Genomic DNA, 27,191 nt, shown 5'->3' on the forward strand with positions numbered 1-27,191 from the left:
GATCATCCTCTAGTTGGAACCTTCTTTTCTTCCCAAGGTGTCATCTGATTTTCATATGTCTTAGCCCATAATTCTCCAGTCCTTCTGCCAAAATCCATCAAATAGCAAGGAAGAAGAATTCCATGCATTGGACGTAAGAAGGATTATAATCCACTACTTGAGTCAGACTGAAATTTGGAGGAAAGATCAAAACTTATTTGTTCAATATGGAGGCCCCAACAAAGGGAAGAAAATTGCAAAAAATACGCTAGCGAATTGGATTAAAAAAGCAATTTGTGAAACATACATAGTTCAAGATTTGCCTCCTCCGAAATCCTTGAAAGCTCATTCCACTAGAGTTATGTCTGTCTCTTGGGCTGAAAGGCTAGTGCATCCATCGAGCAGATTTGCAGGGCAGCTACGTGGTCGTCTGTCCATACCTTTGCTAAGCATTATAGATTAGATGTAATGTCAAATAAGGACTTAGCGTTTGGAAGGAAAGTCCTTCAGGCTGTTGTCCCTCCCTAAGATTCATTCTTTGGTATTACTCCAGGTGTGCTGTCGTGGAGGGGATTGGAGAAAATAGAATTAGACTTACCGGTAATTCGGTTTCTAAGACCCTCCATGACAACATGGGTAATTCCCGCCCTTTCCTAGTTGATGGAAAAATCCTTAGTGTTAATAAAATATTTTGAGCATTCATACTGTGTGGTCCTTTGAAAACACTGGGGATGGAATTGGGGAGGGGCTATTTAACCTTTTGTATTCCTGTCCCTAATTAGGATGGGGAGGCTTAGGGGTGTGCTGTCGTGGAGGGTCTTAGAAACCGAATTACCGGTAAGTCTAATTCTATATTTTTTTTTTATAATTTATCAGTTTTTTTTTTTGTCATATGCATACTCCAAAAGACTCTGTGTACTGTAAGGTGGCAGCTGGACAGGTCGTGAACTGGAGGTATGTGTCCCCGAGATGCCAAGCCTTCGTGATGTAGGACACGGGGAAGCAGGCTCCAGTATACATAGCTCTGAGAGGTGTTTTAATGGGCCCGGATTATGGGTCCGGGTTTTATGAGCAGCTGAAAGAGCTGGGTGGGATCAGTTGCTCACTCACCTCCAGTCCAGGTCTTGAAATGTCTCATTTAAGGCATCTGTGTCTCACTTTGTTGGTGTGCGTGTGCAAGGTGAGGAGGCCTTGTATGTGCTCCTGCTGGGAGTCAGAGTAAAGAACTAACATTTAAAATGGGGGAGCCTGTGCTTTATATGGACTGGTTATTTTTCTATTTTTGTTCTGTTATACCTGTAGCATCGGCGTCTCTGCTCCTTGCTAGGCAGAGACGCCGTCCCTCTAACCTCCCCGCTCCTGGAGCGGCGTCCTCTAGCGCTTCTCTCCCCGCTGCTTCCTTCCCCGGCTGTGTGCTTAGGGCGCGCGCACGCTCCCCCTCTCTTAAAGGGACCGCGCGCGCCGTCCTAAGGAGTCCCCGGCCAATTGCCGGAGGACCTCCCATATATAAAGCACCTCCTCCAAAATGGAGGTGCCCGAGCAAAGTTGTTTGCACTGTGTCTGATCTGTGCTTCAGCCCTCAGGTCCCGCTGATAGCCTGACTTCTAGTCCCGCCTGCCAGCCTATTATCTGCCCGTTACCTGCCAGCCTGCTCACCTGGAGCGCTCACATGTTACCTGCCGGTTACCTGCCTTGGCTATCTGTCCGCTCACCTGGGAGCATCCGCCTGCCTTGTCTGTCAGACCGCTCACCTGGGAGCATCCACCAGTTACCTGCCAGTTACCTGCCTCATCTGTCTGGCCGCTCACCTGGGAGCACCCGCCTGTTACCTGCCTCGTCTGTCTGCCCGCTCACCTGGGAGCGCCCACCTGTTACCTGCCAATTACCTGCCTCGTCTGTCTGCCCGCTCACCTGGGAGCGCCCACCTGTTACCTGCCAGTTACCTGCCTCGTCTGTCTGCCAGTTCACCTGGGAGCACCCACCAGTTACCTGCCAGTTACCCGCCTCGTCTGTCTGCCCGCTCACCTGGGAGCACCTGCCTGTTTCCTGCCAGCCTGCCTGGAGACCCTGCCGTCACTTGCTGTGACCACCTTCCTGGTAAAACTAAAGACTGCTTCTTGCCCTGCTTTCTCGAACTGTGACCACCTGTCAGCTACCAGAGACTTCCGCCTGCTTGCCGTGTCCATCCGCCATACTGGTCAGTCCCAGCTATCTGACCCGTGGGAGCCACCTGCTCTCTTACAAGGTCGTCCCCAGAGTAGCACCTGGTCCCTCAGCCCGGATCCTCCCTGGTCACGGTGTCGTTAGCTGCCGTACGACCAGGGTCGGTTCGGGTGGATACTTAGTCACGCCCCTCTGGGTCCCTCCTTGCACCTCGGCACAGAGGTTCCACCACCCAGACCCGTAACAATACCTTTTGTACCCGGAAGATGCTGTTTTATTTTGTTAAACCACACAGTTTCTGAACGTTTAATAAACTGACCATTTGTTTTGAATCAACAAACTGAATCTGGTGTGTGAACCATCGACTATTATGGAGCCGATCCCTCACTATTGGTGGAGAATGCGAGCAGAAGTCCCAGAGGACAATTGATTGCTGTCTGGAAACTATATGTACTGGGTCAAGGCAGCTGTAGCAGTGCAAGCACAGCCTGCAACCATGGAGGAGCTGATTAAACTGCTGGTACAGGCAAATCTGCAGCAGCAAGCTCAGCAGGAGACCAACAAGCTGTTGCTACAATTCCAGCTACAGCAGCAGGAATAGATGACGCTCCTGGCAGAGGCCATCCGTGTCAGAGAATCCGCACCACCTCCAGGTTGAAGTGACGGGACCCAGGTGAGGAAAACTATAAGAGATGCATTGCAAAAGATGACTCTGGGTGATGACGTTGAGGCGTTACTGGCCATGTTTGAAAGGGTAGCGGACCGTGGACAGAGGTTCGAGTGCCATATCTGACCGGCGAGCCACAGAAGGCGTACTTTGATCTGGTCCTGCAAGACGCCAAAGAGTATGACAAACTTAAGGCTGAGATCGTGGCTCGGCTGGGCGTAACTCTGGCAGTCAGGGCACAACGGGTCCACCTCTGGGACTTTCACAGGGATAAACCTCCCTGGTCACAAATGTTTGACCTTCTGCACCTGGTGCAGAAGTGGCTGCAGCCAGAGACTTGTTCCCCAGCGCAGATGGTGGAGAGAGTGGTCATGGATCGGTTTATCCTCTCTCTGACGAAGCAGATTCAATCCTGGGTTGCCCAGGGGATCCCCAAAATGCAGACGACCTGGTGTGGCTAGTGGAGAGGTACTGGGCGGTAGAGGGTTCTCGGAGTGGTCAAGCAGGGGTAAGGTCACCTTTTTGGGGTTCCAAAAGGGGGGATGGCTCCCAAAAGAAGAGGACTAAATCCACACTGGGGGGCGTCCAAAGTCCCAGGAGGCATCTGAATCACAGCCGAGTAATCAGTCCAATGCCATTGTCTGTTGAAGGTGTCATGCCTCTGGTCATATAGCCGCCCATTATCCCATGAACTCAGAGCCAATGGACTGCAGAATAGGGCCGGCATTGCTCCAGTTTTGCCTACCCCACATGCAGCACGGTTCCTCAACCTGGCGAGGGCCCTCAGGCATGCTCAGTCCCTGTAAATGGGGTGCGAGTGACTGGACTGTTGGACTCTGATAAGGGCCACACATGCTCATCGGCTGGTCTCTGGGAAGGTGGTGGGCGTTCGGTATATCCCTGGGGACACTAAGAACTATTCTGTGGCCCGGGTGGATGTAATCAAGGACTGTGGCACCGCGTCTCAGGAAGTGGGGGTCGTGAAGGACTTGTTGCACCCCATAATCATCGGATGGGACTTTACATTGTTCTGGGAGTTGTGGGGGAAAGCAGGGACGCATGGTTGTTCAGATGACAGCCAGATCACCCCTAAACAAACCTCATCGCAGGCCATAGCGGACGAGTTTCCCTTGTGTGTGCTTATTGGCGACAAGGATGAGGTAGAATCCCCTCAGGTCAACATCCCTGAGCTGGAGATGTATGAGGGAAACTTTGGAACTGCCCAACTCAGGGACTTAACTGTTAAAGGGGCATTTGAAAATGTGACGGTGTTAAATGGGGTTCCTAAGGAACCGGGAGCAGACAGTTTGGTTCCCTCATTTTGCTATGAATGGGGATCTTCTATATCGCGTAACCAAGCCAAGGGGTGAGGTGATAGAGCAGTTACTGGTGCCAGGGCCCTATAGAAGCATGGTGTTAGACATGGCTCCTTCCCCTGTGTTGGGTGGTCACCTGGGGGCAGATAAGACCCAGGAACGGATCCTCCAGAGATTCTACTGGTCTGGGTGCTACAGAGAAATTATGAGCTATTGTCGTTCCTGCCCCACATGCCAGCTAACCTCCCCGGTGGACCACTTCCGCAATCCCCTATTACCGTTGCCAATCATCGAGATTCCATTCGAACGCATAGCAATGGATTTGGTGGGGTCCCTGGTGAAGTCCGCAAGAGGACATCAATATATATTGGTGGTCCTGGATTATACTACACGGTACCCACAGGGGGTACTCTTAAGAAATTCTTCCTCAAAGTGTATCTCTCGGGAGCTGCTCCGTATCTTCTCTCGAACAGATCTGCCAAAGGAGACCCCCTTCATGTCAAAGATCATGAGGGAATTGTGCAAGACACTGCAGAATTCACAACTCAGAACCTCAGTGTAGCAGCCCCAGACAAACAAACCTTGAAGGCTATGTTGAAAAAAGTGGTGGAGGACAGCAGAGATTGGGACTGTCTGCTATCCCATCTGTTATTCTCCATCAGGGAAGTTCCCCAAGCTTCTCCTCTTTGAACTGCTCTATGGCCGACACCCTTGGAAACTCCTAGATGTGGCAAAAGAGTCCTGTGCATATCGCCCAAATGCAAGAGAGGATTGCCAAGGTGATGCCCATTGTGAAGGAGCACCTCTTCAAGGCACTGGAAGCGCAGTCCAGGGTGTATAATAGGTCAGCCAGGTTGAGACAGTTCAACCAAGGGGATTGAATACTCATGCTGGTGTCCATGGTGGAGAGAAAGTTCTTGGCCAAGTGGCAGGGTGGGCCCCTATGAGGTAGTAGAGAAAATTGGTGAAATCAACCATAAAGTCCACCAACCAGGGAAGAGGAAGCTCTATCAGGTTTACCATGTCAACCTGATTAAAAAGTGGCAGAACAGAGAATCCATGGAAGCTCCTTGGCTGGTAACCAAGTGGGAAGTCAGAATGGAAGATGTTAAGGTAGTGGGAGCTGTTGCAGCAGAATAAAAGACCTTTCTGAGTTGCTAGGTCTCATTCAGGTCATAGAGCATGATGTACTCACAGTTTGTATCAACCTGAAACTGTATCGGATTCCAGAGGCCTGCCGAGAGGTGATCTCGACAGAGGTGAAGCGGATGCTGAATCTAGGAGTCATTGAAGAGTCGAAGAGTGGCTGGGTCCAGTCCCATGGTGTTGGTGCGAAAACCAGATGGGGAGTGGAGGTTCTGTAATGACTATAGGAAGCTCAATGAGGGCTCGAAGTTCAACACGTACCCAATGCCCAGGGTAGATGAACTGATTGAAAGACTAGGGCCGGCCAGGTACAGTTAGGTCCATATATATTTGGACAGAGACAACATTTTTCTAATTTTGGTTCTAGACATTACCACAATGAATTTTAAACAAAACAATTCAGATGCAGTTGAAGTTCAGACTTTCAGCTTTCATTTGAGGGTATCCACATTAAAATTGTATGAAGGGTTTAGGAGTTTCAGCTCCTTAACATGTGCCACCCTGTTTTTAAAGGGACCAAAAGTAATTGGACAATTGACTCCAAGGCTATTTCATGGACAGGTGTGGGCGATTGCTTCCTTATGTCGTTCTCAATTAAGCAGATAAAAGGCCTGGAGTTGATTTGAGGTGTGGTGCTTGCATTTGGAAGGTTTTGCTGTGAAGTAAACATGCGGTCAAAGGAGCTCTCCATGCAGGTGAAACAAGCCATCCTTAAGCTGCAAAAAAACAGAAAAAAAAATCCAAGAAATTGCTACAATATTAGGAGTGGTAAAATCTACAGTTTGGTACATCCTGAGAAAGAAAGAAATCACTGGTGAACTCATCAATGCAAAAAGACCTGGGCGCCCATGGAAGACAACAGTGGTGGATAATCGCAGAATAATCTCCATGGTGAAGAGAAACCCCTTCACAACAGCCAACCAAGTGTATAACACTCTCCAGGAGGTAGGCGTATCAATATCCAAATCTACCATAAAGAGAAGACTGCATGAAAGTAAATACAGAGGGTTCACTGCACGATGCAAGCCACTCATAAGCATCAAGAATAAAAAGGCTAGACTGGACTTTGCTAAAAAAAACATCTAAAAAAGCCAGCACAGTTCTGGAAGAACATTCTTTGGACAGATGAAACCAAGATCAACCTCTACCAGAATGATGGAAAGAGAAAAGTATGGCAAAGGCGTGGTACAGCTCATGATCCAAAGCATACCACATCATCTGTAAAACACGGCGGAGGCAGTGTGATGGCTTGGGCATGCATGGCTGCCAATGGCACTGGTTCACTAGTGTTTATTGATGATGTGACACAGGCCAGAAGCAGCCAAATGAACTCTGATGTATTCAGAGCCATACTGTGTGCTCAGATCCAGCCAAATGCAGCCAAACTGATTGGTCGTCATTTCATACTACAGATGGACAATGACCCAAAACAAGCCAAAGCAACCCAGGAGTTTATTAAAGCAAAGAAGTGGAATATTCTTGAATGACCAAGTCAGTCATCTGATCTTAACCCAATTGAGCATGCAGTTCACTTGTTAAAGACTAAACTTCAGACAGAAAGGCCCACAAACAAACAGCAACTGAAAACCACCGCAGTGAAGGCCTGGCAGAGCATCAAAAAGGAGGAAACACAGCGTCTGGTGATGTCCATGAGTTCAAGACTTCAGGCAGTCATTGCCAACAAAGGGTTTTCAACCAAGTACTAGAAATGAACATTTTATTTACAATTATTTAATCTGTCCAATTACTTTTGGTCCCTTTAAAAACAGGGTGGCACATGCTAAGGAGCTGAAACTCCTAAACCCTTCATCCAATTTTAATGTGGATACCCTCAAATGAAAGCTGAAAGTCTGAACTTCAACTGCACCTGAATTGTTTTGTTTAAAATTCATTGTGGTAATGTCTAGAACCAAAATTAGAAAAATGTTGTCTCTGTCCAAATATATATGGACCTAACTGTACATTACTATCCTTGATCTCACAAAAGGGTATTGGTAAATTCCCATGTCCCAAGATGCCAAGGAGAAGACAGCCTTCTCGATGCCAAACTATTGTTTCCAGTACACAAAGATGCTGTTTGGGTTGCAAGGAGCTCTGGCTACCTTCCAGAGAGCTATGGACTGGATCCTAGCTACCCACAAGAAGTTTATTTTCTTTTAGAGATATGCTGGTCTGGATGATCTCTCATCCACTCACTACTCTCCATCACATGGGTATTGGTGCTTTTTAGTGAATTGAATTAAAATACAGATTTTAAAGGATTTATATGTTTACACTCTGCTACGATTCCTTTTAGATTTATTTTTTAGGTTACTCACCCTACTTCTGGAACTGAAGATGCCCATATTGAACCAGAGAAAAAGCGGAAAATTCAACTAAAAAAATGGGGATAAGAAAGGACACCACTTGGCAATGCGTCACCTGCCCTCAAAAACCTGACCTATGCATAAAGGAATGTTTCAAAGTGTACCACATATCCATGGATTAGTAATTTTATTATTTATCTACACTGTAATGACACCACCTTATTATACAATTTGCATATGCCACCACATTATAAATTCAAATACCAGGAAAACCACAAATAATTTGACTCTCTCAATATGCCTCCATATTAATTTGTTGATGACCATGTATTGTATACTTTTTTTTTTCTTGGGTGAGGGGGTGTGGGGAGTTCTGCTGTTCTGGCACTTATGTGTCTTTGCAAATACTAAATCGAGCATACAAACTATTTGAGCAAAATCTGTACTTCAAAATGGCGCTTCGTCCCTTCTGAGCTTTGCTGTGTGCCCGAACAGTAGTTTCCAACCATTTATGGGATATGGCTATGCTCGAGAGAAATTGTGTTACAAATTGTGGGTTCCACTTTCCCTTGAAACTCTTGTGAAATTTGAAAATGCAGGGCTAAAGCAACATTTTAATGGAAAAAATTTAAATATTTTTTATGGCCCACTGTTATAAAATTCTTTGAATAACCTGTGGGTTCAAGATGCTCACTACACTCCTAGATGAATTCCTTGAGGGGTATAAATTTCCAGAATTGGGTCACTTGTGAGGGAATTTTTGCTGTTTTGGCACCTCGGAGACTCTGCAAATGTGACATGACGTCCACAATGTAATTTGTGCTTTAAAGGTCAAATAGTGCTCCTTCACTTCCGAGCCCTGGGAGCCAGGCCTCCAAACAGTCTGTCCAAACTGTTGCATATCAAAGAAGGTATATCAAAAGGCAGCACTCCAAATAATTTTTTAGAAAAAAATGGACTTTATTGAGCCCAAAAAGAAAAGTTTCGGTTCACAGAACCTTTTTCAAGCAGAGTTCAAGTGCATAAGGTGCGCAATATATATAGTTACAGTGCAAAAGTTAAAGTGCAAATGTGCAGGTCTCAAAATAACGTTCAAATTACATACTTAGTGATAAGTTTAGAAAATACATTATCTTCAATAATATGATCCATAACTCTCATAAGGTGACAAGTGCTTTGATTGATAATTATTAGTGCCAGGTGTAAATTATAAATAATACATACAGTATAAGGGTGCGACTCACCCAGCAGCAATCATGCATAAACATACTTCCTACTTCCTCCACGCTATTCTTGGCGTCTCAGAATTCAATCTGCGCATGTCTCCCATGAAGCCCACATTGTTTTGTCACATGACCGGAGCGAACTTAGTCCGCCTATATCGTGACGTCACCGGGCATGCGCTTTACACTTGCGACACTACGGTCGCCATCTTTCTAGTTGTCATATACCACACAGAAGATTATTTTCAAATATGAATAGAATGTGCGCTTAATTAATATAGTTTGTCCTATCCTCGCCTTTAAACCATGTCCTTATAATATAAGTAAATTAAGAATTGTAAATAGGATGGTGTCCTTGATAATATTGATATAAGAAGTGTGCGCGTTTTTGTAGTTTATGGTTTAAATATATATATATATATTTTTTTTTCAACTATATTTACAAAATGTAAAATTTGTGGAGGAAAACGAAAGATAAAAGGGGCTGTGCACACGATCATGAGAAGCTGCGGGTTTGACACTGCGTGTTATGCAGCGTCAAGTCCGCAGCGACCAGATGTTACAGCATAGTGGATGGGATTTGTAGAAATCCCATGCCAACTATGCATATCTGAGCACCTGCAAATCACCCGCGGAAACTGACATGTGGCGCATCTTTCCAGACCACAGCATGTCAATTTCTCTTGCGAGTCTGCATGTGGACTTTCCCCATAGACCTCACCTTTATGAGGAAAGTCCGCATGTGAGAAAAAAATGGCGTCGCACATTTGCATAATGATCAGACGCCGCGGCTATTTCGGAGCGTCGGGGGCCGCAGGATGGTACGCATCGTGCGCACATAGCCTAAAAACCAATGCTGACGTAAAGCAGACATATGGTAAATGTTCACGCCCCTTGAGAAAAGCTTCCTGCCAAAACACGCTTCGGGGTTGAAGTGCCGGCGCTGGTCATCATACAGCGGTTCTTCTACATTCCAGGTAATCTACCCATGCTCCTAAAGGGCAGACAACATTATGTATGTAGGCATGGTTTCCTGTTGACCGCTAGCTGTTGTACTCATGGACATATAGTATATATAGATACTATTGAATTTTCATTATAGAAACGGTTCCTGGCCCCTGTGTATACATAGAGTATATGATACTGTGGCCATGTGCTTCATTGTTTTCCACAAGTGTATCCCTGTGTGTATCCCAGCCACCTCATTTGTATGCTTTTTATTAATAAAATCTCTTTTTCACATTCAGACTTATGAGGTCTTGGTTCATCTCATGTGACTTTTGGCCTCTCCCCTCTTTTGTCAGTTTGATATGATGATCCTGTCAATTGCTGAGTCTTAGGTGGGCAGCACTTAATATGGACTAGAATACTTACATATTTATATGGTGTGTACTGCTTTTCTCTGTATATTTCCCCTATCTATATGGTAAATGTTACTTATTAACTATTGTGTAGTATGACCAAGAGTTCAAAAAATTCAGTGACTTTCAAATGATTTAAGTTTATGAAACTATTTTGACCTAAATTTACCATTAAAAAAAGTACAATATGTCTCAAAAAACTATATCTCAATCAGTAGGATACATAGAAGCATGCCAGTTATTACCACAAAGTGACATGTCAGATTTAAGAAATTTGGACTGATCAGGAGGGTGAAAAATGGCCTCAGCAGTAAGGTAGAGAATGGATATTATGTTACCTTTTTTATTACACAGGAAACCATTCTGTTCATGCTATATAAGCAACGTGTAGTAAAAACGGAGGATAAAACCAGAAATAAACATTGAAACTGCCCAGACCAGCCTACCAACAAGTGAAAACTTGGTCAAAGCTGCCCTACCTCTGTATGGACCAGTATCTGCTTCGTAGTTCACAGAAGAAAACAAAGCGACGCTGAATGGTTGGCGGGAACGGCTACAGGGAGAAAGACATTATGGCACTGGCCCCAGAACGCACCTAAAGAACACAAATAGTCTTACCTCTGTCTAACAGTGAGTACACTGATGATGCATCATCAACGGAGTTACCCTCCGATTTGCTGTACTATAAAAAGCTGTCTGTTGAAGTAGCAAGCAGAATAGCTCCTGATATTATTCGAAAGATTCTGGAACAGATCATCCAAACCTTCCTTAAACACTTACAGGGAGAGCTAAGTGGCCACAAAGATAGAATCGAGGAGTTGGAACAACGGGTCTTGCATTTGGAAGATGAAAATGGGCAGAAATCTTTGAAAAATCCAGCTGTCTCAGTGAAAAGGTGGAAGATCTAGAGGACAGATCCAGACACAGTAACTTGAGACTAGTAGGACTAATGGAGTCTGTCCCTGCCTTAGAATTTCAGGGACTCTGCAGGAGAGATCTACTTCTATCACTAGGTCTCCGTCATAGCTACAGAGCTGAAGGGGCACACAGGTTGGGACTGGATCTACGTTCTCACGAACCTGATCCTGGCAGCCAAGGGTCAAATTTACGATAGGTTATAATGAAATTCTTAAACTACAACGACAAAGCGGACCTTATGAAAGCTTACAGAAAAAGGTTTCGCCCTTTGATAATTAAAGAAATGAGGCTCTTTCTATTTGAAGATTATTTGGCAGATGTTGCCAAACTCATATCCTTTAGCAAAATCTGATAAATTTTGTTCCAGTCAAAGAAGAGTTTCATGCTCCAGTACCCTACTGTACCAAATATGTTCCAAGATAGCGGTGAGGTTATTACCTTCAAGTCGCCTTAAGAGGCTGAAAGGGACATGGACGCTCTCACCTCAGTCATTGAGACATGGCGTTTATATAAAGAAGAGTGCAACACCAATACTTATGAATTATATTAGCAAGAGGGTGCTATATCATGTGATATAGCTATATTACACATAAGGGAAGAGAAAGAACCACATAAAGCGACCAGCACACCTGGTCATACATAAATGTATTCAATTTTTATTCCAAGAACTATACAGACTTACTTACATTTAAAAACATTAAAAAAAACAAAAATGAAATCACATGTATGTGCAAAAAAGAGGACCTGATCCTTAAAAAAGTCCCAGCCTCTATCCAGCCACCAGGTAACATGATAAGAATGCATCCAATATTTGTTAACAGAAAACAAGAAAAGCATGTATAGTGATACAGTCAATGATCCAAAATTATGGGTTACAAAACACAGTGTCCCATGCAGAAATGTTTAGGTTTAAGAGGGTAACCTTATATGGGTAATAATTAAGTGAAGCATAATACTTGGCAAAAGCACCACCGTATTCATATGTATATAAAGTGGACTACCCGAGGTAGTCCTAACTTGTATCCAAGTGGTAGAATACGAGGGTTAGTCAATAAGTAATGCCTCCTATTTTTTTTCTCCTTTTAATTGGCAAGAAATTCAAATGCAATTACATAGGTTGAAAACCACAACATTAACGATTAATTTGTCACTTTTCAATATAATCTCCATCCATTTCCACAGTCTTGGTCCACCGTTTAACAAGGGCATGTATTCCAGCATGGTAAAAAGCATTCTTGGGACCCACCGTGCACAAACTTTTCTGTATCCCAGTTGTCCAATAATTTTCATCACACTGCCTTTACTGAGGCAGATAATGCCACACAATTCATCTGCAGTCACCCGGCGGTCACCACGAATGATGTCATCGACTCGCTGAATGTTGCTTGGAGTCACTGCGGTTACAGGCCTGCCACTCCGCATTTTGTCAGCCAACGGTGATGGCCCTTCAGCTGTGTTACAGCGACGATCCCATCGTCTAACAGTACTGACATCCACTGTTCCATCACCGGACACATTTTTCAGTCTCTCATGAATTGGAATGGGCGTTTCACCTTCTGCATGCAAGAATTCAATCACAGAACGTTGTCTAATACGAACATCGATGTCAGCCATTTTGCAAACGGATACAGTCCTGCCACCTGTTGGTGCAGGAAGTTGCAATTGCTGTAGATTGGAGAAGAAGGTTTGAGGAATTGTGCCAAATTGAAATATTTAACATAATTACCTTATTTAAGGAGAAAAAAAATAGGAGGCATTACTTATTGACTGATCCTCGTATATATAAAACCCAGATGAGAGAGATATATCCATCCAATATATAAACACAGAACATCATTAATGAAGATAGATGGCGTCCAAAGGAAGCCAATATTGACCACCAGAGACTGTTCATTTACAGGCACAGAAGATGATCCTACAAATAAGTACCTCCTCAGGAGGAAAGGGGGAAGAAATGGGGAAAGGTAATCAACCCTTAATGATTCCCCAGTCCAAAATATATCGATCTGCCCCCCAAAAAACCCGGCTCCCAAAGTCCCTTCACCAGGTTCTTCCTAGATCACGAGTACATAACCATAGATGGAATCTGGACTCTTGACCTGATTAAATTACTTCCTCCATTTCTCCCTGGGAGATGCACAATATCCTGTGTCCATATAATGAAAGGCAAGTTAGTAGACGACCCAACCAAAGTGTCCGAGCTAGATGGAGCTACCTGTGGGTGGGTTAAAGCCTCCATTTTAATTACATATGGTGTGGTGGTCCATTGATGTATGTGTAACTCCCAAGGTGGTGATCTGACCGCCCATACACAATTCGTCCTCATCCAAGCATGACGTCCACAAAGTGCAATGCCAGTCCAAGTGTCCAGTGGGAAAATCTAAATGCAGCATGCCCTGCAAAGAAGAAGATATATATATGTGTTCATAAACTATCGCATGTTGACCTCATAGCGGTTTGTAAAAGCCTGTGAACAACAATTCTCCATTAAGACCATAGGGAGCAAGACTGTGTAGATTATATATCCACTTGGATTCAGCATTGGTGATATTGCCACCCCTGATATTCAGCCGCACATGCTCAAGTCCCATTACCTGTAAATCAGACACTTTCCAGTTATGAACATCCAGGAAGTGCGCTGCCACTGATGTTATTCCCTTGTTCTTATCACGGTCTCTCTTTGCCGTCGATATATTTGAGAGGTGCTGCTGCACCCTTTTCCTCAATTCCTGCTTGTCCAGTATAAATCTTTGGGCATCCATAATTGATGGCATACACCAAACCTACAGCCTCTATAATGTACTATAAAGAACCCTAATGGTTCTAACAGGGGTTTCTTTAAGGAATTGGAACAAATTGTTGGACAACTGCCCATTGATAATTGGGGGGAGACCGGAATACTGTTAATATTCAAGAGGACAGGAGGCATCTTACCCCAGTGTCAATGAGGAGAGACTGCTCTACCTGCCCTTCTATGCAATACAGGCCTAAAAGATGTGTGGAGGTGGTTAGACCTTGATGCACCCTGACGCTAAAGCACAAATTAAAAATGGTAGTGAAAAAGATGGACGTGATTGGGATTATCTTTTACCATATTTAATGTTCTCCGTGGAAGAAGTACCGCAGGCCTCTACTGTTTTTTGCGCTTAACAGTTAGTTCACTCATTTCTCACAAGTCCATTATTCGTAGTTGAAGATAGGATCTGGCAATATTAAATAGACTGAAATCAAGAGATATCCAGGAACCGGTCATCTCTGACCACACATTAATAATTATGGAAATAGATGACAGCTTTGTTAAAGGGCTTGACTACATATGAAGATTCCCAACATTCCTCACAAAGGATGATGAGTTTATTAAAACATTTCTTAGCTGGTGGCTGGAATATAAATGGGACAATAAAGAACAGGAGTCCCAACCAGCCTTGTTTTGGAGTACAGCCATGGCTGTATTGTGGGGCAAATTAATGATGTATAAAGCTTCTTTTTTTTTTTTTTTAAAGGAAAAGTACAATGGAGGGTTACGCATCATCAAGTTCCCAACTTAGATCCTCCTACAAAAGAGTTCTGGGAACATCCTACACCTCAGAACAAAGAGAATTGAAATATGGTTAGAAAAAAAATTTGAGATCTGGCTAGATAGATGTGAAGAATGGCCCCAGAGAGATCCCGCAGAATCCCACCGCTGCCACGACTTGTGACGGATCCACACCTCGCCATCCGCCTTGCGTCAAAATTATGTCCAACGGATCACGTGATACAAATTTGCACCAAGGTGACGTTCCATACCCCCTCAGGGATGCGCAAGGTCAGATTGGTACAGTTCTACACAGACACCCACTGTCCACATGGGAACAGGAAGGCACCAGGGAGTGAGAAGAGGTGGCCTACTTAGTCACTGACATGGCACCACACTCGCTCACACCCCTGACAGGCTGAGCGGCTCCTTCACCAGCTCCAGTGAAGCAGAAACTTGTTGGCCTGGGAGAGCTGCCACCAGTTTCTTAGATACAAGTCCCCAGTCCATTAACGGGCCAGAAACCCACCCCAGTAGCATGAGGATTAAGCCGAACAACGGACGTGAGTTTGTGGATCGAGATAAAAGAGCAGCCCAAGGTTAAATTATATATTTAATCGCCTTAAGGGCACACGAGACAATACACTATATACATAAGGGTTATACATACATAATGGTCAGAGATGCAAACACAATAGTAGTGGTACAAAAGGTATAAGAAGTTATCAAGAGTCAGTTACCAGTCAGGTGGAAGGCCTGGCTTGCGGGGGAGGGGCTGCCACACGGGAGGTTTGTGGTCCCCTTTGTTGCAGGATTTCTTCCACATAATGTGTCGTCACGACCTCCCAGGGAAAAAGACACTGAGCTCTAGCGGCAGGAGCTCTTAACTTCTCTGGGTCACTCCCCTTACTGACCCCTGGCTGGACCCAAATCTCCACCCCCGGTCTCTATCAGCTACAAACTCTAAAAACTAAAATGCATCATACTTCCTTCATGGACGGTCCTAGGGAGCCGATTCTGGCGTCATCCGATCCAGCCGAGCCCCTGCTATGCGTGGAGACCAAACAGTGGCCCTAGGGGCTTCCGAAAGGCTGTGCCGTGTATCTCCCTATCCCTACATGCTAGACTGTGCTGGAAGCCAGGGTGACATTCCCCATTCTCTTGGGATCTCGAAAATCTAGGTTATGAATAACTGGGACATATAGTATTCCCATAACTCGTTATTGAATTTTAATTGTCTGACACAAAGGGACGGCCGCATGGCTGGGATCTCCAGGGGTCTTCCTGTGGCAGCTCCACAGCTGAGGGTGGGGGTTTTGTCACTCACTGTCCCTCAGCCCCCTCCCTTCTGCTTGCTGCAAAAGTGTCCGGCTACAGCTGCACACTGTAGATCTGTATAATCGCATGCCAAGCAGGGCACAATGATTGACATGGGATTAGATTTTCAATATTCTTCACAGAAGGGAACAAATGTAAAGCTCTAAACATGAAGTTGAATTGTTTCGGTTTGGTAATAAAGCAGGGAAATTGTTGGCAAAACTAGCAAAAGACCGCAGTCCTATCTCCTCAATAGTCAGACTTAAAGACAACCAGGGCAAAGTCACCTCTGATCCCCAAAAAAGGTATACTACAGATCTATTACAGTAAATTATATCACAACTCCCCTGTAGACATAACAGAAGGACAGCACTTTAATAGCCTGTCCCTTCCTAAACTGTCACAAGAACAAATGGATCTTATTAATGCTGATATAACGGAAGAAGACGTAAGCTACTATTAAACACCTTCAAAATGGAAAGGCTCTGGGCCTGGATGGATGCAGTGTGGAATTTTATAAAGCTTTAACAGATCAGATTTTGCCAATTTTAACCACATATTATAATAGCATCCTTCACACAGGCATCATTCCCAGACAGAAGGAAACATACATAAAAGTGATACCTAAACAGGGGAAGGACCCCCTGGAGGTGAGCTCAAATAGGCCTATATCTCTAATTGATGGGGATTAAAAAAATTCTAAAATAATGGCAGATTTTTTGCCATGTTTTCTCTCACATTTGGTAGGCCCAGCACAAGTAGGATTCATAAAAGGTGAGAGCCGCAGTGACGTACATACGCAAAGTCCTGACAGTGCTAAATGCGATATGACACCGCCCACAGCCAGGTGAAAACCTGAACCTGTTAGCCTTGGATGCAGAAAAAGAATGACAACCTAAGCTGGGACTGGCTGGGGGAGTGTTGGATATAATGAACATGAATGGTAACACCAGGACTTTTTTTTTGGATGGGGGGGGGGGGGGTCAGAGGATATAATAACCCTACAGTTAGAGTATACATGCCAGTTTTTTTTTGTCTGATCTTTTTATGCACAAAAGGACCTGCCAAGGGGGCCTGATGTCACAGCTGCCATTTGATCCAGCCTTTGAACCCCTTGCCCAGTTTATAGATAAGTCTGTCCTGTTTACTGGAATAAGAGTTGGTACCAAGGTGCCGAAATGGCACTCTTCATGAATGACATTATTTCTGTCTGGATAAATTGGAAGACTTCTGTCAACTGTTCCAATGGTCCAAAGTATTGGGAAATACTTGGGATAATAAGATAAAACATATCTAAAAGTGAAACCCTGGAATTGGGAAAAGAAAACTCCCTTTGGATAGCTGGAAGAAGCTAGGCCTGAACCTACATCCCATTAAATATTTTATTACCTACCTGGGAATCAAGATAAGAAGATATCTGGAGCAGCTGTACCCCTTTAATTATACAAGACAAAATAATGACAGAGCTAACAAAAAAAACCCTTTTGTTTACAGTTGTCCATTCTTGGCAGATGTCACCTGGTCAAAATGATTAGCTTCGCCAGAATCGTTAACCCCCTCCAAACACTAATTCTGCTGATAAAACATTTAGACATAGATAAAATAACCAAAGCCTTCTCTTACTTTATTTGGGCAGGGAAAAGACCAAAAATTGCAAAAACTAATTCTACACAGCACCATGGGACTTACTGGCCCTTTTACACACAAAGTAGGCTAAACTACCCTCGAACATTAAATCCTCTTACTACGAAATACCACAGAAAGTTGGAAAGTAATTCGGAAAATATTTCATCTCCCTTTTCAAATTTTTAAACATATACCAATTTTTAACCATCCAGAGTTCCCTCATGGAAAAGAGCCCACAAGTGTTTCCCAGTCAATTACTATAAGGCCACGTCCTGACTATCAGTATTCAGTGAGTATGTTTTCTCAGGAGTGGGAGCCAAAACCAGGAGTGGGTAAAAAAATGTAGAATTGGTGACTTGTTTCTATTATACCTTTTCTCTGATTGTTCCTCACCTGGTTTTGGCTCCTACTCCTAAGAAAAAATACTGATATTGGTGCCGTGGCCTAAAGATGAAAAACAGGAGGGGACATTATTAATATAGAAGAAAAAAGGTGACTCAAGCTACAAGAGATTATGGGAAAATACCAAGTCGACAAAAATCACATATACACATACACACATACACTATATAATATACACACACACACACACACACACACACACAGCTCAAAAAAATAAAGGGAACACTCAAATAATGAAATATTCTCATTGAATACTTTGTTCTGTACAAAGTTGAATGTGCTGACAACAAAATCACACAAAAATCATCAATGGAAATCAAATTTATTAATCAATGGAGGCATGGATTTGGAGTCACCCCCAAAATTAAAGTGGAAAAACACACTACAGGCTGATCCAACTTTGATGTAATGTCCTTAAAACAAGTCAAAATGAGGCTCAGTATTGTGTGTGGCTTCCACGTGCCTGTATGACCTCCCTACAATGCCTGGGCATGCTCCTGATGAGGCTGCGGATGGTCTCCTGTGGGATCTCCTCCCAGACCTGGACTAAAGCATCCGCCAACTCCTGGACAGTCTGTGGTGCAACGTGACGTTGGTGGATGGAGAGAGACATGATGTCCCAGATGTGCTCAATCGGATTCAGGTCTGGGGAACGGGCGGGCCGGTCCATAGCTTCAATGCCTTCATCTTGCAGGAACTGCTGACACACTCCAGCCACATGAGGTCTGGCATTGTCCTGCATTAAGAGGAACCCAGGGCCAACCGCACCAACATATGGTCTCACAAGTGGTCTGAGGATCTCATCTCCGTACCTAGTGGCAGTCAGGCTACCTCTGGCGAGCACATGGAGGGCTGTGCGGCCCTCCAAAGAAATGCCATCCCACACCATTACTGACCCACTGCCAAACCGGTCATGCTGAAGGATGTTGCAGGCAGCAGATCGCTCTCCACGGCGTCTCCAGACTCTGTCACATGTGCTCAGTGTGAACCTGCTTTCATATGTAAAGAGCACAGGGCGCCAGTGGCGACTTTGCCAATACTGGTGTTCTGTGGCAAATGGCAAGCGTCCTGCACGGTGTTGGGCTGTGAGCACAACCCCCATCTGTGGACGTCGGGCCCTCAGAGTCGGTTTCTAACCGTTTGTACAGACACATGCACATTTGTGTCCTGCTGGAGATCATTTTGGAGGGCTCTGGCAGTGCTCCACCTGTTCCTCCTTGCACAAAGGCGGAGGTAGCGGTGCTGCTGCCCTCCTACGACCCCCTCCACGTCTCCTGGTGTACTGGCCTGTCTCCTGGTAGCGCCTCCAACCTCTGGACACTACGCTGACAGACGCAGCAAACCTTCTTGCCACAGCTCGCATTGATGTGCCATCCTGGATGAGCTGCACTAGCTGAGCAATTTCTGTGGGTTGTATAGTCCGTCTCATGCTACCACGAGTGTGAAAGCACAACCAACATTCAAAAGTGACCAAAATATCAGCCAGAAAGCATTGGTACTGAGATGTGGTCTGTGGTCCCCACCTGTAGAACCACTCCTTTATTGACTGTGTCTTGATAATTGCCAATAATTTACATCTATTGTCTATTCCATTTGCACAACAGCATGTGAAATTGATTGTCAATCAGTGTTGCTTCCTAAGTGGACAGTTTGATTTCACAGAAGTTTGATTTACTTGGAGTTATATTCTGTTTAAGTGTTCCTTTATTTTTTTGAGAAGTACAATCCTGCTGGGGAAATCACCTGCCACCAACTCCTCAAGCCCTATTGTTTAACCAACTAAGGTCTCCAGAAGAACAGGGACAGAGGAATATTAGAAACATGCCATATTTTTCGGACTATATGTCGCACCGGACCATTAGACGCTCCTAGGTTTTAGAGGAGGAAAATAGAAAAAAAAAAACGTAAGCAAAATATGTGGTCATGCTGCCCTGTTAAGGGGGAGGGGGTCTGCTGCTGACACTGTTATAGGGGTAATGTCCATCATTTCTGTTAATATCCCCCATCCTGGTATGGCCTTCATCCCTCATCCTGGTATGTATGGTACCCCTCTTCCTGGTATGTATGGCACTCCTCTTCACTCTTGCTGGTATGTATGGCACCCCCTGATCCCCATCACACTGCACACAAAAAAAATAAACAATTATACTCCCCTCCTCTCTGGTCCAGCGCTGCGTCCTGCTCCGCTGCCGACAGGGATCTCACTTTGTGAGCAGCGCATGGCGCAACTGCCATGCGCCCTCACACTGAGATGCTGTGCTGAAATAGTCACTGCTCTCCAAGCTGGTTCTGTGTGCGTGAGGAGCAGTGACCATTCACTCTCCTTAATAGCGTGCACACTGTACACGCAGCGCGGCTCCTGCTGCAGCCGGCGGTCACGTGTGCCCGCTATTAAAGACCATGAATATTCACTACAACCCACTCCCATGGGTTGTAGTGAATATTCATGGTCTCTAATAGCAGGCACACAGACCACAGAGCCGCTGCACGAGCCGCACTGCGGGTACAGTGTGCGCGCTATTAAGGAGAGTGAATGGTCACTGCTCCTCACGCACACAGAACCGGTGTGGAGAGCAGCGACTATTCCGGCACAGCATCTCAGTGTGAGGGTGCATGGCAGTTGCGCCATGCGCTGCTCACACAGTGAGATCCCTGTCGGCAGCAGAGCAGGACGCAGCGCTTGAGCAGAGAGGAGGTGAGTATAACGGTTTATTTTTTTTTTGTGTAGCATGATGGGGATCAGGGGTGACAAGTATACCAGGATGGAGATGTGCCAAGCATATCAGGAAGAGGGATGAATGGTGCCATACATACCAGTATGAGGGGGCATACATACCAGGAGCCGCGCTGCAAGTACAGTGTGCTCGCGCTATTAAGGAGAACGAATATTCACTGCGCCCAACGCCCATGGGCATGGGGAGCAGTGAATACTCATTTTCTTTAGGAGCAGGCACAGGGTAGGCTGCAGCAGCAGGCTACTGCCTCCTGTGCCCTGCTACTCCGCCGCTGCAGATCCCCCCACAGCGCATGATATATATCACACACACACACACACACACACACACACACACACACACACACACACACACACACACACACACACACACACACGTTCCTCCAAAATTTTGGAGGAAAAAAAAGGGCATCTTGGGCTATGTGCCCACGATGCAGAAATGCTCTGGATATTTCCTGAGCGTTTCTGCATCTCCCTGGCAGAAAAAAACGCATGCGGATTTTACATGCGTTTTTTCAGCCAGGGACAAGCATTTATGAAGCATTTTTAGCATGCGATTTCACATTCGGGTTGTCAAGCGCTTTCCAAGCGATTTTAGCATCACTTGGAAAGTGCTTGACAACTTGGTCACACTATATAAATCCATGCAACCGGCATGGATTTTATATAGTGTGGCCAATTTTTTTTTTTTTTAAACTAAAAAGAATAAAAATGGTAAAAAATAAAAACACAAACATACTCACTTTCCGATGGCCCCCGGTCTCCTTCTCCGGTCTTCCCGGTGGTGTAAAAGGACCTTTCATGACATCATTCGGTCATGAGACAGGTCACATGACCGTCGACGTCAGTGGTCTCGTGACCTGTCACATGACTGAATGACATCATGGAAGGTTCTTTTACTCCATCGCGAGACACCGGGGAGCCAAGACGTACAGGATAGAAGACCGGGGGACATCGGAAGGCGAGTATAATGTGTTTTTTTTTTTATTTTAAATTCTTTTTTTTTTTTTTTTTTTTTACAGGTACTATGGTACCCGGGTTTGGAGGAGAGTCTCCTCTTCTCCAGACCCGGTTACCATCCGCACTCTGAATCGCTTAATATCCGCATGTGCACATGTAGTCATGCGGATATTAAGCGATTCAATGCAAGTCTATGGCGGCCAAATCGCTGCGATTCCGCAAAATAATTGGTAGTGCTACGGATTTTTCCGCAATGATAATCCGCAGCGGAAATTTCCGCAGCATGTGCACAGCACATGCCGATTATCATTGGGGAACATAGCAGAGCTTCTACCAAGCGTTTAAGCGTTTCTGCGGCGGAATTTCCGCTGCGGAAACGCTTAAAAAAGGCATAGTGGGCACACAGCCTTATGGTCTGAAAAATACAGTACATGCAATTCTGTTGGTAGCACTGCAAAGTATTGTCTGGTCTTAAACCACAGTCAATAGAAGTGCTGGTATCACAAATTAAATTTTTATTGGGTACAGAACTCGCAGAAGCAGACAGACAAAGAAACATCAGCTAAGCAAATTTTCCCTTTCTGGAAAAACTTCAAATTTAAAATTTTGTATGTATTATATTGAAATGCTTTGGTTAGACCATTTTGACATACAGAGTGGTATTGTTTGGAGGATCTGGGTGGGTAGGTACGCTGGGGATTTTTCAGGTCCCATCTTACACTTGATGGTTTAAATATATTAACAGTGTGTACAAAATGTTAGAAAAGGGAATATCTCCCACTGCAATCTTTGCCACTTCCCTCCTAAATAAATTTGCCTCCCTCTCCCCACCCCCCCTTTTATTTTTCTTTCCTTAAACAAGTTACAATGTATACGATTTGTATGTAATGCATACATGGAATGTCAAAAGTTTCTCAGTTGTATCTTTTCTGTATTGTAATGTTTGAAAATTTTTAATAAAAAGATATTTGAACAAAAAAATAAACACAGGAATTGTTTATCAACTCACAGAACAACAACGAATCATTTTTCAAATTTTTTTTTCACTCCTTTTTAACAGTTGAAAAAAAAACAACACTTTAAACCTACCATATCCTTTAAAGAAATGTATGTGGCTAAATGTCTGTATCACTGTTATACAACGTAATGTAGTACAACATAAGGGCTTGAACTAAACACTTGTCACCACTTTTTAACTCTCCAAATAAACTAAGTGGGAATTACATGCCCTTGAATATCAACACTATGGCCAGAGGTTCTCTCTTTTAATGTTATAAACTTAACGAAATGGGTAGATTTGTGTACCAAAATCTTTATCTGCCAATACAAATACCTGCAATACTCTTGTGGGGCTGTTTGCTCCTTATGTAGTCGATTGATAGAAATAAGGGTATGTTCACAAGTGGTGGATGTTGTGCAGCGGGTCTATTTAAGCATTTTTTTGCAGCACTTTTAACCCACTAAAGTTAGTGGGTGGAAATTGAAATTAAAAACGTGACAAGTGTGAGTAATGTACTCCGTTTTTTGGTGCAAAAAAAAAAAGCTACAAAAATGCAATGTGCTACCACTAAAAGCAAGATTTTCACCAGGGAGCAGAAAATATTTGCCCCAGATGTTAAGAGCTGTACAATTTGAAAGGGATGAGTATTAAGAACCAAAATGTGCTAAAAATTATGCATCAAATTGCACACAAAAAAATAAAAATAAAATAAACCTCTTGTTCATGCCATGTGCCAAATGTATTAATGTTTAAGACGCTGTGGCTCTGATTCATGAAGGCCGGTGGTTTTCATACCAATCTTGATGAAGAGATGTGCTTGAGTCACATGTTCTCGATTCATTAAGAGGCACACACTTCTTAAGGAATCTGGCTCATCTGAAAAGTGGTGTGTGCGCTTCTCCACAAATCTTACTCCAGCCAGGGACTGGAGTAAGATTTGTGGTGTAAAGAATGCTGCAGCTAAACAGGAATTTGATGAACGTGGGTTGCTTGAGACTACTAAAAGTAACAACATTTAAGCCCAGTCTTGTGTTGCCCCAAAATTTTGTGACTCAGTTTTTAAGTCAGAATTCTGGTGTAAAAAGTTTTGAGCAATCGGGGCTTCTATGTTTCACTTGCTTTTTTCAGAAAAGTTGTCAAGCAGGCCAGGATTTATGGTACATGCAATTATTTTGTAGAAAAACATTCATGTAAATGTTAAAATAGTCAGAAGGTGGCAGAACAGAAGAGAATCTATGTAACCAAATGTCATGTAGCACGGTGAAAAATCTGGAACAGATTCTGTTATGTCTTCACCAACATCCAATGTTTTCAATCAAAACTAGAAACATTTCCTAATCGCTGGCCAATAAAAGTTCATCCACACAGTTTTCCAATAATGATAAAGATCTTGCACAGTGGCCAAGCACCGTTCTGCACTGAAAGTGGGAAACAAAACAAGAGAAAATAAAGTTAGGTGTCTTAATACAAAACATGCTCAATATTACATGCAATCTGTCTGTAGGTTTTCACCTCCGAAGTACTTATGTGCATGTAGCTCTTCCAAAGACAAATCCAGCATTACCTTCACATGGCCAGTCCACTCCTCAGTTATTGAAAAATCAGCATTTGAATTGATATGCAAATGAGGCAGTAGATCTGAAGCCTCTGTCACTTCTGCTCCATTCCCTACTCAGCACCACCTCCTTCTGCTTGACTAAAAGTTATGTTACCGAAAGTCACAGCATAGAGGCTATCAAGTACGAGGAGGCAGAGCTGGGCAGGGAATAGAGCTGGAGTGACCGGCTTGAGATCTTCAGCCTCATTTTCATATCAATTCAAACACTGATTTTGCAGTACCAGAGGAACAGATTAGCTATGTAAAGTGATTGCTGGACAGGTCTGTGAAAGAGCTACAGTGGGGAAAATAAGTATTTGATGCAAAATCTTTAGTGTAAGTTTTCCCACCTACAAAGAATGGAGAGGTCTGTCATTTTAATTGTAGGTACACTTTAACTGTGAGACAGAATCTACAAATAAAAACCAGAAAATCACATTGTATGATTTTTAAACAATTAAATTGCATGAAAACGGGGATTAGACCTACAGGTAATATTGTTTCCAGGAGTCCATCCTGGCAGCACCATGGAGGTCGTCCTTCTTATCCTCATAGGGACAGGAAACACACGAGAGGTTAAGACACCCCTCCCTCCCACACCCACCAGTGTATTTTCCAAGTACCACACCAGGATGGATGCAACTTTGATTTATTGAATCTCTGCACAATGTTAAATTCACAGTAGTACAGAAATTAAAGGGAGGGAAATAACAGGGCTGTCAGGATGGACTACTAGAAACAATATTACCGGTAGGTCTAATCCCAGTTTTCCAGGACGTCCCTTCTGACAGCACCATGGAGAAAACCAACGCATGATATATTAGGGTGGGACTACTGCCTGAAGAACTTTTCTACCAAAAGCAGCTTGCTGACCAGACAAAGTATCCAACTTATGTCTACAAAATGTGTTTACGGTAGACCCAAGTTGCTGCCTGGCAAATTTGTTCTACTTATGCCCCAGCCCTTTCAGCCCATGATGTAGCAACTGCTCTAGTGGAATGGGCTTTCAGTCCCGCAAGTGCAGGCATATTTTCTGACTCCTATGCTAGGGAAATAGTAGACGTTATCGACCTGGTTAAATAACGCAGGCTTAGAACCCCCCCCCCACCCTATTTCTGCCCCCATATTGGATGAATAAATTAGTGTCCTGTCTCCACTCAAGAGTGGCTTCTAGATAAAGGATAACAGCCTGTCTTCCTGTTGGCAGGAGGGTAAGATTTTCTGGGAGGAAACCACTTTGGGCAGGAATGCTGGGTCAAGCTTTAGAACTATCCGATCTTAAAAGATCTGAATGTATGGGTTCTGTACTGACAGGGCCTGAATCTCACCGTCGAGTCTTTTAGCTGAGGTGATGGCTACCAAAAAAATAGTTTTAAACATGAGCCTAGCGAGGTTCGTATTTTCTACAGGCCCATAAGGGACTTTACACAAGGCGTTGAGGACTAGATTTAAGTCCCGGGGTGGGGGAACAGATTTTCTTATTGTGAGTCTTAATCTCTGAATGGCCCTAAAAAATCTCACCACCCAAGGATGAGCTGTTAAGGGAGAAATCAAAGAAGATACTTAATGCCAATATTTAAACTTTGAATGTGCTGGGTCTTAAAGCCTAATTAAATCCCATCTGCAGGAAGTATAATATGTTTGTGATCTCAGGCCCCCAAACATCTCATCCTGGATTGACTCAGATATCTGAATGTCTTCTATTTGCATAGTACCCCTAACAGCATGAAGGAGCTCATCTGTGTCCTTTGAGGAGAAGAGATACCTTTTGCCCACTTCTGGGGGCTCTGAAGTAATTTCTCCTTCCTCTTCCAGGTCAGAACTCATGGATTGTAGCTCCTCATCCGAAGTTAGCCCCATCTCCCATCTTGGGCTTTTGGCACGGGGACTTGGTTGAGAGGTTTGTGCCGGCATGAGACTAGAGATGGAGGCTTGGACCTCCTTTCTGACCATGGTACGCATATCAGACAGAAAAGAAGACTTCATCTTTAATGATTTTAAGGGTGCAACCCTAACATAGCTGCTTCACCCAGGACTCTGGTAATTTAATATTACAGATAGCACATCTTCTGGTCTTCCCAGAGGATTAGCCAGTCCTCCTTGATGCAGATGTCATTGTGGCCATCACAGCTTTGTCCTAATACATAACCATAGAACAGCTATTCAGTATATAACATGCAGTGATCAGAGTGAGGGATTCTAACAAAACACTTACAATCACCAGGGACTGCTCAACAGGGATCTCAGCTTGTCCTGTATCATCCATACTGATCTATAGGCTCTCTCTGTCAGTGGTGTGTATGTGTCCCAAGAGCAAGATAGCCATTTATACACTATCTTGTCTTTGGTGATTATCCAGCTCACCACCTTAGAAAACGGCCTTTAGCCGGTGCCCAGATTGATTTCCGGCACTTCTTGCATTCCACCTTAGAAGGCACGCCGGAAGTCACACCGGAAACCACTCCATTCTCCATGCGGTCACCCAAGACAACAACGTTCTTCCAGCAGGTGGTTGAGCCGAGAGCCCCCACTGGGAGGGAAGCGGCTCAAGGACCAGGAGCTCCCCGCTCTACTGGCATGTGGCTGAGAAATTCCCCTTTAGAAGGAGGGGGGGGTGTTGGCCATTTTGACAGGAAGGAGGAGAGGATGGACCCCCCCATACCCCTGAGCGCGATAAGGTAATCCTGCTTATGAGACTCCGACACTCTCTGCACGTATTCTCTCGTCTGTCCCTACCGGACAGGAAAAACAATGGTGGGTGTGGGTGGGAGGGGTCTTTTAACAGCTCGTGTGTTTCCTGTCCAAATAAAGATAAGAAGGACGACCTCCATGCTGCTGTCAGGAGGGACGTCCTGGAAATAAGTATTTAATACAATAGAAAAACAGTACTTAATATTTGGTACAGAAACCTTTGTTAGGGATTACAGAGGTCAGACGCTTCCTGTTAGTTCTTGACAAA

General features: G+C 44.3%; 1 protein-coding gene across 2 annotated transcripts in view; it reads right to left on the reverse strand.

Annotated features, from left to right (window-relative positions):
- Window positions 1-12,120: 12,120 nt before the first annotated feature.
- LOC141257803 (protein Mis18-alpha-like) overlaps window positions 12,121-27,191 on the reverse strand; it is a 115,086-nt gene continuing 100,015 nt past the window's right edge. The window contains exon 5 of one of the 2 annotated variants that reach the window (XM_073672802.1): window positions 12,121-13,475. In XM_073672802.1, coding sequence (XP_073528903.1) covers window positions 13,320-13,475 — 156 coding nt within the window. In that variant the 3' untranslated portion in view covers window positions 12,121-13,319. Of the gene's footprint in view, window positions 13,476-22,140; window positions 24,054-27,191 lie in introns of those variants that run through there. The other variant, XM_073672803.1, reaches the window with a different exon arrangement.

Source organism: Phyllobates terribilis, unplaced genomic scaffold, assembly GCF_046119375.1.
Source record: "Phyllobates terribilis strain yellow unplaced genomic scaffold, ASM4611937v1 Scaffold_3__8_contigs__length_932513732, whole genome shotgun sequence".
Classification (NCBI taxonomy): Eukaryota; Metazoa; Chordata; class Amphibia; order Anura; family Dendrobatidae; genus Phyllobates; species Phyllobates terribilis.